A 17,881-nucleotide genomic window follows, 5' to 3' on the forward strand; every position below is an offset into this window, starting at 1 on the left:
CAAAGGGGATTTGGCACTGAAGTTTACAGATTTTTCCATGAGTATCTAGAGGGTCATTCAGGCTTCATGCACATCCGCTCCGTGACACCGCTTCTCGTGGTGTAGCACTCGCCCGGCCAGTCAGTAGCCCTGATCCAGCCCAGTCGAGCAGAAAACGAGGCCATATCCTTTTGGCCATCTCATTATGGATAGCATATAGGACGCACATATTTCACAACACACACACACAGCCAACTTCAGAATCAGTCAGTGCAATGAAATCGTTCAGGTCATACTCAGAAAAAGATTGGAAAACATTTTGAACCAGAGTGAACAGACTAGGACAAGGACGCAGGCAGCGAGGTGACACGGGATTCTACTTGGGTTGGTGCCATTGAAGCTGAGAACACATTTTCTCCACCGAAAATAAACAAGCCAGAAAACTCCAGTCACCGCAATGGTTCTCCCACAATTCACAGAACCTAAGGTCTGAAAAAACGGAAATGTTAATAGCGAAATACCAAGCTAGAAGACTGTTGGGTGATTCCTCAACAAACTAGAACAAAATAAAATGAATACCACGATTTGGGGGATTTTCACGAAATGTAATCCATACAATTGTTGACATATATTCGACATTTGTATCTTAAAGCATAAATGAGAAAAAATGAATTGAAGTTGGAATATTTGTGACTTTTTGACCTAAACCAAAATTTATTTTTCTTATCCTTTAAGACTCCATAATGTTTCATCTGTAGGTGCAATTTAGCAAAAGTTGGTGTCATATGAAGCTTTACGGCTTGCTCTGTAATATGAGTAGTCTTTTGATTTCAATAACACATTTCTTACATACAGTACCAATCAAAAGTTTGGACACACCTACTCATTCCAGGGTTTTCTTTATTTTTACTATTTTCTACATTGTAGAATAATAGTGAAGACATCAAAACTATGAAATAACACATATGGAATCATGTAGTAATCAAAAATGTGTTTTTCAAAGTAGCCACCCTTTGCCTTGGTGACAGCTTTGCACACGCTTGGCATTCTCTCAACCAGCTTCATGAAGTAGTCACCTGGAATGCATTTAAATTAGCAGGTGTGCCTTGTTAAAAGTGAATTTGTGGAATTTCTTTCCTTAATGCATTTGAGCTAATCAGTTGTGTTGTGACAAGGTAGGGGTGGTATACAGAAGATATCCCTATTTGGTAAAAGACCAAAGCCATATTATGGCAAGAACAGCTCAAGTAAGCAAAGAGAAACGACAGTCCATCGTTACTTTAACACATGAAGGTCAATCCGGAAAATTTCAAAAACGTTGAAAGTTTCTTCAAGTGCAGTCGCAAAAACCATCAAGCGATATGATGAAACTGGCTCTCATGAGGACCGCCACAGGAAAGAAAGACCCAGAGTTACCTCTGCTGCAGAGGATAAGTTCATTAGAGTTAACTGCACCTCAGATTACAAGTAAGACACATCTCAAGATCAACTGTTCAGAGGAGACTGTGTGAATCAGGCCTTCATGGTCGAATTTCTGCAAAGAAACCACTACGAAAGGACACCAATAATAAGAAGAGACTTTCTTGGGCCAAGAAACATGAGCAATGAACATTAGACCAGTGGAAATATGTCCTTTGGTCTGATGAGTCCAAATGTTAAATCCAACCGCTGTGTCTTTGTGAGACGCAGAGTAGGTGAACGTTTTGATCTCCTTATGTGTGGTTCCCACCGTGAAGCATGGAGGAGGTGTGATGGTGTTGGGGTGCTTTGCTGGTGACACTGTCAGTGATTTATTTAGAATTCAAGGCACACTTAACTAGCATGGCTACCACAGCATTCTGCAGCGATATGCCATACCATCTGGTTTGAGCTTAATGGGACTATCATTTGTTTTTCAACAGGACAATGCCCCAAAATCCACCTCCAGGCTGTGTAAAGGCTATTTGACCAAGGAGAGTGATGGAGTGCTGCATCAGATGACCTGGCCTACACAATCACCCAACCTCAACCCAATTGAGATGGTTTTGGATGAGTTGGACCGCAGAGTGAAGGAAAAGCAGACAACAAGTGCTCAGCATATGTGGGAACTCCTTCAAGACTGTTGGAAAAGCATTCCTCATGAAGCTGGTTGAGAGAATGCCAAGAGTGTGCAAAGCTGTCATCAAGGCAAAGGGTGGCTACTTTGAAGAATCTCAAATATAAAATATATCTTGATTTGTTTAACACTTTTTTGGTTACTACATGATTCCATATGTGTTATTTCATAGTTTTGATGTCTTCAATATTATTCTACAACATAGAAAATAGTAAAAAATAAAGAAAAACCCTTGAATGAGTAGGTGTTTCCAAACTTTTGACTGGTTCTGTACATATATAAATATAGAAAAATGAAACATGAATTTTGAATATATACACTTGATTTGGCAAATGTTTCACTATATTGTTAAACATAATATACTTTACCTGCATCTCAAAGTTCCAGAATAGGATCTCTGCTACTTTTAGAGTTATGCAGAATGATCCAATTTGTAAGCATTACCAACAGAGTGAATGTGAAAATGGATTCAAAATGGTCACCCTCTGTGATTTGCAAGATTTGCAATGATACAAGTAAAGGGAGGGCTGTAAATGGTTACATTGCCTACTATGCCAATTTCTCTGTATAAAATGAGACATAATGTAACGGCTGTCGTCCTCCTCTTCTGACGAGGAGAAGCGAGAAGGATCGGAGGACCAATATGCAGCGTGGTAAGTGTCCATAATGTTTATTTAAAGACATAAACTGAACACTACAAAATACAAAAACAATAAACGTGAAACGAACGAAAACGAAACAGTACCGTGTGGCAACAAACACTCATACAGAAACACCCACCAAAACCGGACCAAGCAGCGTGGTAAAGGACAGCAGCAGCAGCGGCAAAGAACTCAGGACTCCTGGACATGGGAGGAGATTTTAAACGGAGAAGGACCCTGGGCACAGGCCGGGGAATATCGCCGCCCCAAAGCAGAGCTGGAGGCGGTGGCGATATGAGGAGGCAGCACGGCAGCGCGACAGGTACGAGAGGCAGCCCCCAAATTTTTGGGGGGAAAAGGCACACGGGGAGTGTGGCTAAGCCAGGTAGCAGACCTGAGCTCACTCCTCGTGCTTATTATAAGCAGCGCGTTACTGGTCAGGCACCGTGTTATGCGGTTAAGCGCACGGTGTCGCCAGTACGTGCCCATAGCCCGGTGCGCTATAGGGCAGCCCCCCGAAAGTGTCATGCGAGTGTGGGCATCCAGCCAGGGCGTAAGGTGCCTGCTCAGCATGTCTGGTATCCTGCGCCGGCTCTGCGTGCTGTGTCTCCGGGGCGCTGGAAGGGTGCAGTGTGTCCTATGCCTGCGCTTCGCTCGTGCCGGGCAAATGTGGGAGTGGAGCCTAAGGGAGAGGTGCGCGTAGTAGGCACTAGATCTCCAGTGCTTACCCACAGCCCGGTTCAACCTGTGCCTGCACTCTGGAGGGTCCGGGCTAGAGTAGTTATACAGCCCGGTCCTTCAGGTGCCACCTCCTAACACCAAGCCTCCTGTAGGTCTCCCCAGCCTGGTGGGTCCTGTGGCAGCCCCACGCACCAGGCTGTCTCTCCGTCTCCTCCCTACAGGTGTGCCCGTCTGTCCAGCACCGCCTGAGCTACCCGTCTGTCCAGTGCCGCCTGAGCTGCCCGTCTGTCCAGCGCCGCCTGAGCTGCCCGTCTGTCCTGAGCTGCCCGTCTGTCCAGCGCCGCCTGAGCTGCCCGTCTGTCCTGAGCCATCAGCCGCCCGTCTGTCCTGAGCCGCTAGAGCCGTCCGTCAGTCAGGAGCCGCCAGAGCCGCCCGCCAGTCAGGAGCCGTCCGCCAGTCAGGAGCTGCCAGAGCCGTCCGCCAGTCAGGAGCTATCGCTCAGTCCTGAGCTGTCTCTCAGTCCGGAGCTGCCCTTCAGTCCGGAGCTGCCCCTCAGTCCTGAGCTGCCCCTCAGTCCGGAGTTACCCCTGTCCTGAGTTGCCCCTCAGTCCGGAGCTGCCCCTCAGTCCAGAGGTGCCTTTCAGTCCAGAGGCGTCCCCCAGTCCTGTGAGCCCATTTATTGGGGTTCCCAGGCCAAGGTCGGCGGCGAGGATCGCCGCTCATAAGAGGCCACGGGGGCGGTTATTAAGGAGGCGGACAAAAACTGCGGTGAAGTGGGGTCCACGTCCCGCGCCAGAGCCGCCACCGCGGACAGACGCCCACCCAGACCCTCCCCTATAGGTTCAGGTTTTGGGGCCGGAGTCCGCACCTTTGGGGGGGGGGGGGGGGTACTGTCACGTTCTGACCTTTATTTCCTTTGTTTTGTCTTTATTTTGTTACGTGTGTGCATTGTAGGCTGAGGTATATTTTCCTTCTTACACTTGACACCCTGTGGTTTTTGGGTTGTCACGTTGTATGTCCGCGCCCTGTATTGTTGGGCTTATATTTTGTGTGTGCCTTAGTAAAGAGCACTATACCCCAGCGGAACTCTCTCTGCGTCTGATTCCTGCACCCACCTAGTCCCACGTGACACATAAGTATAAAACTAGCAGAGAATATTATGTTCAAAAATATATTGAAAAATGTGCCAAATCAAACATTGTATATTTTCAATATTCATGTTTATATTTTGCAATATTCATAAATGTATGTAAGAAATGTGTTGTTAAAATCAATATACTATTCATATCACTTAGCAATCGGTAAAGCTTCATATGACACAGACTTTTACTTTGTAGCGCCTACAGATGAAACACTATGGAGTCTTAAAGGAGGCCTGGGTAAGGCCAAAATGTGTTCAATTAATTATTTATCTATTATGTTTTAAGATACAAATGCCAAATATATGTCAATAAAACTTCCTCCAAAGGACCCTTCTATGAATTACATTTTGTGTTGGAAAAAAATCTGGATCTTATTTTGTTCTAGTTTCGTGAGGAATCCTCCTTTATGGAGAGCCGCCTGTAAAGCTTCTCTGCAACCTCAGAGGATTTGCAGTAGCCAGTCTCTTCCCTCACTTTTAATCAGCAACTGATTTAGGATATAATCCAGGTGGGTGCACTTTCAGGGAAATCAATGGCATTAGCCTAATTCATCTGATCTATTACGTAGGCCTACTAGGACACAAACAAAGTAAGACAGTAAGACAGCTGCACTCAATGACTTGTGCATCCAGATATTAGGGAATCAGTGGATTAACTGTATATTAAGAGAACTCTTGGCAATGGCATAGATTATCATGTATGTAACATTTGTCTACCACTGACGATTCCTAACACCTTAGGAGGAGAGGTGTGGTGCTATAGTGTTTCATAACCATCATGAGGATCGTCATTCTTCACCTGATATTGAAGGACATTCAATGCAGGAACGAGTGTCTCATATTCAATGCAGAGGTCTGTATTCATAATCCAGTTATCCATGTAGTGCAGGCTCAACCTGCCACGGGCGTGTGTGGTGCCCGCTTAGAGACACATTCACACAGTAATTGCATTACCGTCAAAGTTTTTTATTTGTGGGAGATGTGATGTCGCTTAGGTTATAGTTTTGTTTTTTTGATTGTTCAGCTTTTCTGTACAGACAGAACACAGTGAATATATGAGTACAGGAATCATTTGGTTCTTTCATTCCTTCACTTTCTGACCATTTGCGCCCAACCTTCCTTAGTGAGCTAAAAATCCCATTGACCTCTAGGGGTTGATCCTCTGACCCTTGCCCTGTCCCCTCTTACCCCACGAGGTGTCTCTGTGCTGCTGCTGACTGGTTGGTATGTGCTCTGTTTTGCTTTTTGCCCCCTGCTTGTGCCTTTAAGCAGCCATAAAGGTTAAAGGGTCACTTCTTTCTTTGCCTCCTGTGAGTGTTTTTAGCAGCCCCCCTCCCCAGCATTGTCTAATGTCTACTCCTCACTCTTCCTCCTCCTCTAATTCTCTACAGGTGTGAAGAAGCCGCCAGTGGCTCCCAAACCCAAACTCGCCGCCTCGGTGAAGCTCTCGCCTCCTCCCATCGCTCCCAAACCTCATCTTCTCCTCTCCCAGCCTTCCCAACCCGCCCCCCTTCTTACCCAACCCTCCCCTGCTGCGCTAAAGAGAGCCAAACCTGCTGTGGCGCCCAAACCATGCCTCTCCAAACCCTCCGCCCCTCAAGCCCCGGCTTCTCCCCCACCCCTCAGACCCAGAGTACCCCAAACCCCTTCCCAGAAGTGCAGCGGGGCTGGGGACGACAGCCTCTCCTTCCTCAACTCCAGAAACGGGATCCTGTCGCAGCCCATCCTGCGCGACTCGGACTACATCATTCCTACATGCTCCTGCGGACTCCAGGACTGCTCCCAATGCAAACGACTAGGGAATGGGAACGTTACAGAGGTCGGGAGCGATACGCTCGGCTCCTGGCCAAACGGGAATGCCACGGAAAGCACTGGAACGCTGGTAGCCAATTGGCCGGGTAAAACAGAGAACGGAGACAGTGAGGAGAGCGGAGGAGTGACCAACACCCTCCATCTCAGGATCAAGGACAAACCCCAGAGACAGGAGGGGCAGAGGGATGGAGAGGGGAGCAGGGATGAGGAGAAGCTGCAGGGGAACAAAGAGGAGAGACAGAGGAACCAGAAAGGACAGGAGGGTCAGCAGTATCAGACTGGTTCAGAGGACCAGTCATGTAATGTTCTTGAGGTGGCAGAGACACTTACACAGACTAAAGCTTCTAATGCAGAACAGACATACACTGACAGCTGTAATATAGACTGCAATGAGACCGACACCATTCCCACTCCCCTCATCCTCCCACTGGAAGTCTCCCCTATTCGCACCCCCCTACAGACAGTCCCCCCCACCCGCACCCCCTCTCAGATAGTTCCACCTACCCGCACCCCCCCACAGATTTTACCCCCCAACCTCGCCCCCTCCCAGGTGGACAGTGAGCCTGACAGCACCCCCTCCCACACAGACAATAGTACACAGTGTTCCAGAATACCCAGGCTACCCACTGACCTCTCGTTCCCTGCCGCCCCCAGTAAGCCCCTGCCCGTGCCGCTGCCACGTAAGCCCCGTAAGCCAGCCCTGGTAAGGCAGGACGGCCTGGAGGCCAGCACCCATGAGAGGGAGACAAAGAACCGCACTCAGGGGGGAGAGGTGGGGGAGACTGAGGGGAGTGGGGGGAGATGTCTCACCTCAGAGAAGGAAGAACACACCCAGGGAATGTATGACAGTCCCTCACCCTCCCAGGACCCTGAAGTTGAAGAGGAGCCTCACCCTGTGCCTCCACCTAGACAGAAGTCCCTCTCCCCCCGCCTCCACAGAGCCATCCACTGTCCCCCCTCCCTCAACCGAAACACCTCCCACTCTCTGGACTTGCTCTCTCAGCCTGAGCTTAACGCACTGACCTCAGAGAGAAGAGGAGGAGGAGGGGAGGAAGAGGAGGAGAAGGAAGAAGAAGTTGAGGACGGGTACGGAGACTTTGAGCGCTACCCCATCACCCGGAGCCTGCCCAAACAGATCAAGCTCAGCTGCCGCCCGCCCCCCGTCGGCATGACAAGGAAGGCCAGCTCAGCGGAAGAGGGGGGGTCACCAAGGGCCCCGCCCAGGAAGCCCCAGAGACACAGCCTGCCAGCGGGTGCCCCCCCATCCATCACCCCCCCTCCACCCCCTCCGCACCACGCCAACACCCCCATGAGGGAGCTGCCTGCCACCCCACATGAGAAACCAACCTGGCGCTTCCCAAGGCCCTTCTTCAGCAGGCAGAGCTCCTCCAGACACAGCAGTGGCGGCAGCAGCCAAGGGGCCCCCCAGGGGAAAGCAGCTCTGCTTGGGGGGAAACAGAGGGCCCAGTCCTTCTCCTCGGCTGACCTGCTGGCTCGCGCCGACGGCACCAAGAGGAGCCTTTCCTTCCGGAAGCTTCTGGAGCTGCGGTTGTCTGTCAGGATGTTGCCACGGTTACTGGCCAGAAGCGGCGAGTCTCTGGATTGTACCAGCGTGGAGCCGGGCGGACGGACGGGGATGGTGGACCAGTCCAACGGCAGCACGGGGGTGTCTGGCGGGGATGGAGAGGGGTCGGTGGAGTATGAGAATGTCCCTCTGTATGAGGAGATACCGGAGTACATGAACCTGCCTTTCCTCAGCGCACGGCTGGGCTGGCCACTCACACACAGTCTGGACCCAAGCACACACAGACACAGTGACTCAGACGTCTATGAGGTGCAGGATCCATACGAGAGCCACTGCGACTATAAGCGACCCCATTCCATTGACTATGAGAGGTACAGCATGTGTGTCACAGTGTGTGTGGTGTGTGTGTGTGCGACTGTGCGTGTGAGTGGGAATTCTTTCTTCCTTTGTCTACACACACAAAGGGTCTGGGTTAGGTTTCAACAGAGTGTGTGTGTCATTTTGTTGTCTGATTGCATAGTGCCTCTCGTGTGTCATGGGCAACTTAGGTTTCAACGAATCCAGAGTTACAGAGCTGGTCATAATCCTTTGATCATTAGTTGCCTACAGTAAATAACTCAGTTATTACATCATGATACTTTTTGCTACCGTAGTGTTAATGTACCACAACAGTCATAGATGTGTCACTTTTAATGAGCTTTAATGCTTCATGAATCAGATTTCCTGGAAAGAGAGACTCGAGCAATTTACAGTAAATGTTTTGATTTTGAACCTAGAACAATGCCATGGGTGTGTGTACTGTGTTCAGTGGTTTCTATTTGTGTGTGTGTGTGTGTGTGTGTGTGTGTGTGTGTGTGTGTGTGTGTGTGTGTGTGTGTGTGTGTGTGTGTGTGTGTGTGTGTGTGTGTGTGTATGTGTATGTGTACTGTGTCACAGTGAGACTGTAAGTATTGTAGTATTTAGGCCAGTGCCCAGGTTGTGCTTGTGTGAGAGTTAGTTTTCACTTTACAGTCTTGGTCCCACTTTAGTGCTAAAACTATGGATTTACATGGTGGTAAGACCATGTCAGGTACCATGTAACTACATTGTGTGTACTATACCCATTGTTACATCGTATTTACAACGTAGACCAACATGCTGTGTTTGTGTGAGCGTTAGCATTGGCAGGCTGTGCTTGTACGAGTGTGTGAGAGTTAGCTTCAGTGTTAGCCATCCAGGCTGTGAAGAGAGCATTGATGTGCAGCAGGTTGGACTGTTTTCCTGTGGGTTATTTTCAGTGGCCAGAGCAGGAAATATCTGAAAATCGCAGAAACGCCACACTGCACTCTCAACAGGGAAAATAAACCTCCAGCAACCACAAGCCTCTCTCTCTCCTTCTCCCTCCCTCCCACTCTCTTGCTCTCGCTTTCTCATCTCTTCCTGTCCCTCTCCCATATCTCTCCCTTTCTCTCCTGTTCCCTTTCTTTCTGCCATCTCTCTCTCCCATCTCTCTTTCGGTTTCTCACTCTCTTTCCTATTCTCAGTGAACCCCTTTTTGAATGACTCAACGTAATTTAATATTTTGCTACTGTATTGGACACTAAAATATTTGTGTGTGTGGATGAGTGAATGGACTGGACACGGTCCTTGCTAACAAGAGTCAGGCCTCCCAACTAGGTTTGTACATTTTGGGGAATATTCAGAGGTGGAAACCTTCCGTGGGAATTAACGGAAATATATGGGAATTAACGGGAATATATGGGAATTCATGGAAATAAATGCAAATTAATATAATACCATTTCAATGTAGATGTTTTTTGCATTGGATATATTTACCATATCATATGGAGACAGAAACATAAACCTTTTACCTTATCATAAGTAGACATAATTGCAAATGATGAAATCCTTCCATTAGAAAAAATGTAATAAAAATGTAGTTACGAATTCAACTTTAATTAAATTAGTTGACTCGTCACATGGGATGAGTTCACTGAACAACAAAAGAAAGGGTTATTGGATGATCCCCAATGATCCATCGCATCTCCCAAAAACGTTTTCAACATACATGATGATAGTTTAGAAAAAATGATAGTTTTTTATATGATAGTTTAGAAACTAAAGCTTTGGTTGTCTTCCTCTCAGGCTTCCATGTCTTCTCCCTGGACCTCCTCAATGTCCACCTCTTGAACATCAGACTCTGAGGCCTCATCTTCACTGTCACTTTCCAACCTTGTTGAGGATGGCTTGTTGTCAGGCTCAAAAAGCCTCAAATTTGCCCGGATGGCCACCAATTTTTCAACCCTTGTATTGGTCAGCGTGTTGCGTGTGTGTTTCCAAACAAGGACCAGTTGCGCTCTGAAGCGGCTGATGTTGGTGGGATTTGGAGGATGATGGAGGCAACAGGGGAAAGAGTCTCAGATCCAAAAAGTTCCTTCTACCCGGTGGCTGATGAGATATTTTGGCACGACTGCCATATTGCATCTCCATCCCAAAGCCCTTGCTTGGAAGTGTACTTCGCCAGACTGCCAAGAACCTTGCCCTCATCCAGGTCAAAGTGGCGAGACACGGTAATGATGACGCCATAGGCCTTGTTGATCTCTGTACCAGACAGAATGCTCTTGCCAGCATACTTGGGGTTCAACATGTACGCTGCGGCGTGTATGGGCTTCAGGCAGAAGTCTCTCTGAGTCAAAAATGTCTGATTCCAGGAGGACCATGAGCTGTTGCTATCGATAAGGTGTCTGATTCATGATTTTCACCTCGAATAGCAGTAGAGGGACTTTTGTCAGAGGTTGCTTGTTGTGAGCGCTGAGGGAACTTTATGCACTTGGCCAGATGATTCTGCATCTTTGTTGCATTCTTCACATATGATTGGCACAGTATTTGCAAACGTACACAGCTTTTCCTTCTACATTAGCTGCAGTAAAATGTATCCACACATCAGATAGTGCCCGTGGCATTTTCCTGTTAAGATTAGAAATAACAAGTAAAAATAAATAAATACAGATAGTTAAGCAGTTAGATTAAACAACTCCTTTGTAAGATAAATCTTTTAAAATGAAACATGTATGAATTAACGCTCTTCAGTTAGCAGGCTCAAGCAAGCTAAAACCCACACGGTAGCAAAAATAAACTAGCAGAAATTGTTAACAAGTTATAAATGATTTAAACACATTTTGCTGGTGGCTACTATTTACTAGTTAACAAAAAATCATGTATGTCATATCAAATATATTCACCCCACCCAGTATTGTAATAAAAACTTACCAGAAAGCATGTAGTCTTTGGCTCAGGCAGTGTAGTAGTGTGGGCTCAATAGCATTTCATTAGTGTGAAAGATCTTGAGAATCAGCTGTACATGTGATGGAAGAATGCACTGTGCATGCAGAGGGTTGCAATTCCATTGAATTGGGAATAGTTTAACCAAAATATGCCACAAGACCTCGAATTGCCTTATGTGTATCCCACAAAAAAGGTTCACTGTTATAAGCTGACTTTTTTTGATGAATTTAAGCAAAATTCCCGTGCTTAACTTTCCATGGAAAATTTCCAGAAATTTGCCGGAATTTTCCAGCCCTTTGCAACCCTACTCCCAACTCACTGTAATCACATCCTCATTCAAGTGTTCTTGTGTGTGTGTTCACCTCATATATCAAAAGGCAGTTGTGTGTGTGCAGTTGTGTGTGTGCAGTGCACGTGCACGTGCGTGCTCAAACCAGTATTTTGTTACGCCACTCTGGGGCCATGAGATAAAGGCAGGTCAATCAGATTATTGGACAAGTATAAAGAAGGGCAGGTGAAGGGAAATATTAGACTCAAGAGTTCAGCAGTAAAGAGCTGTATGTAACATTTCCACATGTATCTAGCTGCCCAGATCTAGTACTCCAGTTGGATAATATAAGTGCTTATCTTTCACTGTGTGATTTTTGCCCCTGTTTATGTGTGTTTCATCATTTGAAAGATGCTTGCATTTGTGCATGCTTGTGTGTGTGTGTGCGTGTGCTTGCAAGCATGTGTGTATTTGTGTGCCGTTGTGGTTGTTTGAAAGAGTGTGTATGTGTGTCGTGAATCTGTAGTGTTTCCCAAGCTTCTCAGCCTGCTTAGTTTATGTAACTAGCCTCAGGCAGTAGACAAGAGACGCTCTGTGCCTGACCCAGTGTGCAGGAAGGCCTGTCTAGGGAGTGAGAATGGAAGTGAAAGAGAGAGTGAAAGAATGGGAGGAAAGAGAGAGTGAAAGAATGGGAGGAAAGAAAGAGTGAAAGAATGGGAGAAAAGAGGAAAAGATGGGGGTAGGGAAGAGAAACAGGGTATAGAGGGAAGAAGGAGAGACAAGAGGAGAGGGAAAGAGGGGTAGCTGAGAGAGAGGGAAGGGGACCGACAAAGTAGTCAAAATAAAGAGAGTGACAGTATCTTATGAGTCCTCCAGATTAGAAAGTAGACAGTACTTTGGGTTTGTTTGGTTTAAAATCCAGCTGTGATAACATTTCCTGTATAGGCTGTGAAGCCAAGATGAAAACATTAGTGGCACAAACACATGTTGCTACTTGTGCCACTCAGCAGACAGACCTGTATCAGCTGACTGAAGAGCAGGCCGGTGCCCTGCTGCCAGGGTCTTCATGGCAACTATGTTTACCCAAGTATAGCTGTGGACAACGTTTTGACATCCGTGCTTCAGGCTGGAGATCATCCTAGACCCGTGGCTGTAGAGACATCGTGCCAATTACTGTTCCCATAAAACATTAACAAGTCTATTCAGAAGTGTGTGTACGTGGTATGCTTGCATATACATACTGTATGTGTAAGCGCTCACACACTCTGGCTGATAACCATGAGGATAATGCGGTGACCGGGACTTCCTGTTTTGCCTGCAGGGGCTGGCATGGATTGGATGATGCTCACTCTGAGGAGGAAGTCCACAGCTCTGACGAGGATGACAACAGCTCCACCTCCAGCAAGGAGCACCTGGAGCTGTCAGAAGAAGACAGACAGGTATCTATCTTTAATACACACACACACACACAACCCGATACACAGTGGATGTGGCGGCCTTGTCAATAAGGTTACGGTAGGGTTCTTTAGATGTGTTTGCTCTGGTAGGTCCTAGGCATGAGTGATAACAGAGGGGATGTTACTGAGACAGAGTGAGGACAGTGATGACAGGTGGTATAACAGGAAAGATATTGCCAGGCGTAACACGAGTGATAACGACACTATCAGACAGGAGTCATGGAGCCAAAATGGGTGCTGGGCACAGGGCTCTATGAAGTAAAGAAAGGCAGGTGGGGAATATCACACTGTGCCTGCGTGTGATGGGGCTGTCATTCTGTCTGGGGGGGGGTCAGACATAGAGGGTTTAGGGGGCAGGAATAACTCTGAAAATGGCTGATTGCTTTGTCCTGTCTGACCCTATTTATGATACTCTAAAAGCCTGTGTCTGTAACAGACAAAAACACGAGCACGCACACACACAATTAGGAGCAGGAGGCCCCTTCAGTCACACAAGGGCAAGGCCACTATCCAAATTAAGACCGCCTCATTTCCACCCCAGACCACTCACTATCAGACTGAAAGAGGGAGAGAGAGAGAGAGGGAGGGAGGGAGAGTGCAGAGGGTAGGGAAGATAGCTGAAGTGGATAGAGAGTAGCGAGGGGAAGAGACGTGTGAAACGGCAGCTCTGTTTTCGGACATAATCTCTGTTGGAGTGTCTGTTTAGAAACAGCAAATGGGCAGATTATTGTGCCTATGCATACTATAGCAGGACAGTCAGATGGTGGGCTGCAGTGACCTTGTAAGTGGAAGTATGTCTGTAACGTTTAGAATATAGCTAGCTAGCTTTTTTCACTACATTGACTGAATGCTGTGCTTTTCTCTATCTGTCTATCTGTCTGTCTGTCTGTCTGTCTGTCTGTCTGTCTGTCTGTCTGTCTGTCTGTCTGTCTGTCTGTCGTTCCAGCAAGAGGATGAGGTGAAGAGGAAAAAGGTGGTGCATATCGCCCAGGAGATCATGAGCTCTGAGAAAGTGTGAGTACCCGAGACACACACAGACATACACACCACCTCTAAAAACAAGAAACGATTCTGTGGAATATTCTCATGATAAAGTCCTTGATTGGGTGTGTGTGTCTGTGTGTCTTTTTTGTCATATAATGTTTACACCAATCTCCTCTCCCTCCAGGTTTGTGGACGTCCTGAAGCTTCTTCACATAGTAAGTATCAGTTAAGCCTCTGGGCTTTTGATGAGCACCATATCTGTGTGTTATCCGTGTGTTATCTGTGTGTTCAATGGTGTTACTCAGCAAGCCTTCGACTAGCTGTGCTGTGTTGCCTTTCTCCCCTGCCCCCGAGGCAGCAGTACTCAGCAGTGGAGTTGTCTGTGGTAGAACTGTTGCTGTTGTTTTTGGGAGGTATCACACTTAGCAGGATCAGTGATAAACACTGAGATGTAAATCATAAAGGAAGCTAAGGAGTCAAGCATGTGTTGCTAGTTTCAGCTTTCAAGTGGTGGCTTTATAGAGTGGAAACATAGGCTAGAGTTGTTTCATTATATTTAACTACCGGCTAGCTAGCTCACTGCTCCTGCTTGGTGGGAGGAAAAGTGGAGCAGGTAACCGTGACGACAGAGCTGGGTGCTTTGATGTTGGTCTCAGGGGGAGGTGACAGGTGTGTGTTGTATCTCTGATGAGTGTTGTTTACTCACGGTGGTGGTGTTGTGGTGATTACTGTACTGGTCTGGTCTACTGGGCTGGGCTGAGCTGTGTCAAGCTGAGGTGGTCAACTGTACCAGCCAGGTCAAGCTGTTCTGAGCTCTGATAAAGGATTTGATTTTTGCAGCGGAAGATAGACCTTGTGTTGGATTTCAATGTTTTATTTATTTAATGGAAAAATTATTTAATCCAGCCTTTATTTGTCTCGCATAGCCTAGTCTCTAAAATCTCTCTAAACCCACAATTTGTCTGAGACGGCTGCAGAGTTGATATTAGATTTCCTCTTGGGAGTGGCTTTCAGACTGTCCGAAAGGGGAATCGCAGGTACACACACACACACACACTCAGGGCCAAGTGTCGCCCTGTCTGTCTGCCTTAAACAGGACCCACTATGGGATTCATTTTGAATATGGGGCTGAGCATGAGAGAGAGGGGGAGAGAAAGAGAGATGAGAGAGAGACACAGTAGAGGGGGGAGACTTAAAGAAAGAGGTCAAATCACATTCTCCAGTCTCCATGGCCATGGCTGCCCCTGACCACAGAACAGCTGCTTCCTGCAGTGAGTGCGTGGGTGGAGGACCCCCAGACTTAGAAATGCCTCGGCTAATCCTGTGTGTGTGTGTGTGCGCCTGTTGTGTTTATTTTGGTTTCACATGTAAGTCCTCCCTTATACCCTATAGGATGGTTCTCATTTGATATGTTGTGTACAATAATGTGTTGTATTATATTTTGACTTGACTTTTGACATGTTTTCTAGGGATACATGTTTTGGTCCTTCACACTGCAGCTGTGCGTGTTTTATTGTGGGTGTGTGAGAGTGTTCACCAGCACATTGGGCCCCTGCCCTGGTTGTCTCACCACTTCCTTCCACCTGCAAGGTGTTGGCTCACTGGGCAGTGTGAGAGTGCTGCCTCAGTGTGTGTGTGTGTGTGTGTGTGTGTGTGTGTGTGTGTGTGTGTGTGTGTGTGTGTGTGTGTGTGTGTGTGTGTGTGTGTGTGTGTGTGTGTGTGTGTGTGTGTGTGTGTGTGTGATGCAGAGGGACGCATGTTTATGAGGTGATAACCAGGTGTTCCTGTGCTGTACTGTGTAACGTCTCTCCGCCCTGCAGCTGTGTGTGTGTTAATTAGTCTCCCACCACTCTGTTGTCGCTGTGTCAGTTCCCCTCATTCGTCGATCAGCATTAACCCCCTCCCTCCATGCAGGATTTCCGGGACGCAGTGTCCAAGGCGACGCGTCAGAACGGAAAGCCGGTGGTTGAAGAGCGTATTCTATCCCAGATCCTCTACTACCTGCCTCAACTATACCAGCTCAATCGAGACCTGCTCCGGGAGCTAGAGGAGAGGGTGGCCCACTGGTACGCACCCTCACCATCATTATCAGCACCAGAGATACAAACCTCAACTGACCATGCCACAGCTGAACTCAGACCAGACCACAATGACCATCTCCCTCCCTCTGCCTCGCTTCCCCCTGCCCCTCTCACCTCTCTCTCTGCTGTGTAGGGGGGACCACCAGAGGCTGGCAGACATCTTTGTTCAGAAGGGGCCGTACCTGAAGATGTACTCCACCTACATCCGGCAGTTTGACAACAACGTGGCTATGCTGGACGAACAGTGTAGGAAAAACCCTGGCTTCGCAACTGTGGTCCGGGAGTTTGAGGTAAACAGCTGTGTGTGTGTGCGTGCGTGCGTGTCAGAGGAAGTTCCTATCCGCATAGTTGATGATAGAGTGGTAACAAGCCAGACATAGTCTGGAGACTACATTAGCGCCAAGGACGTGGAGCTAGATTTGTGTATGTATACTGTTAATACTGTATGCAAATGTGTGGTACAATTCTCCTGTACTCTGTCCCAGATGAGTCCTAGATGTGCCAGCCTGGCTCTGAAGCACTACCTGCTGAAACCTGTACAGAGAATCCCCCAGTATCAGCTTCTGCTCACAGGTACATACACACACACACACACACACACATATACATACATACACATATACACACGCATACACATATACACACACATACACATATACACACACACACACACACAGGTACACACACATACACATATACACATACACACACATACACACAGGTACACATATACACACACATACACATATCAACACACATATACATATACACACACATACACATATACACACATACATATATACACTCACATAAACATATACACACACATACACATACATACACACATACACATATACACACACATACACATTTACACACATATACACACACATACACATATACATACACATATACACACACATACACATATACATACATACACAGGTACACACACACATATATTCACATATACACACACATACACACATGCACATATACACACATACACATACACATATACACACATACACAGGTACACACACATACACACACGCATACACAGGTACACACATATACACACACACACACACACAGGTACACACACATACATATATACACACACACACACACAGGTACACACACACACACACAGGTACACACACATACACATATACACACATACACATATACACACACATACACAGGTACACACACATACACATATACACACATACACAGGTACACACACACACATGTACACACACATACACATATACACACACACACACACATATATACACACGCACACACAGGTACACACACATACACATATACACATATACACACACAGGTATACACAGGTACACACACATACACATATACACACATACACAGGTACATACACATATACACACGCATACACATATACACACGCATACACATATACACATATACGCGCATACACATATACACACACATAAACATTTACACACATATACACACACATACACACATACACACACATACACATATACATACATACACAGGTACACACACACATATATTCACATATACACACATGCACATATACACACATACACATATATACACACACACACACGTACACACACATACACATATACACACACATACACACATACACATATACACACACATACACATTTACACACATATACACACACATACACACATACACACACATACACATATACATACATACACAGGTACACACACACACATATATTCACATATACACACATGCACATATACACACATACACATATATACACACACACACAGGTACACACACACACACATATATTCACATATACACACATGCACACATACACATATACACATATACACACACATACATAGGTACACACACATACACATATACACACACACACACAGATACACACACATACATAT

The 17,881-nt window shown here is 46.7% G+C and overlaps 1 protein-coding gene across 1 annotated transcript in view; it reads left to right on the plus strand.

Moving 5' to 3' along the window:
• LOC129865031 (FYVE, RhoGEF and PH domain-containing protein 6-like) overlaps nucleotides 1–17,881 on the plus strand; it is a 33,072-nt gene that overhangs the window by 958 nt on the left and 14,233 nt on the right. Inside the window, exons 2-8 of the mRNA XM_055937435.1 lie at nucleotides 5,929–8,245; nucleotides 12,728–12,845; nucleotides 13,810–13,877; nucleotides 14,032–14,062; nucleotides 15,762–15,913; nucleotides 16,062–16,218; nucleotides 16,414–16,501. Of these exons, the coding sequence (XP_055793410.1) occupies nucleotides 5,929–8,245; nucleotides 12,728–12,845; nucleotides 13,810–13,877; nucleotides 14,032–14,062; nucleotides 15,762–15,913; nucleotides 16,062–16,218; nucleotides 16,414–16,501 (2,931 nt within the window). The remainder of the gene's footprint in view (nucleotides 1–5,928; nucleotides 8,246–12,727; nucleotides 12,846–13,809; nucleotides 13,878–14,031; nucleotides 14,063–15,761; nucleotides 15,914–16,061; nucleotides 16,219–16,413; nucleotides 16,502–17,881) is intronic.

Source organism: Salvelinus fontinalis, chromosome 11, assembly GCF_029448725.1.
Source record: "Salvelinus fontinalis isolate EN_2023a chromosome 11, ASM2944872v1, whole genome shotgun sequence".
Classification (NCBI taxonomy): Eukaryota; Metazoa; Chordata; class Actinopteri; order Salmoniformes; family Salmonidae; genus Salvelinus; species Salvelinus fontinalis.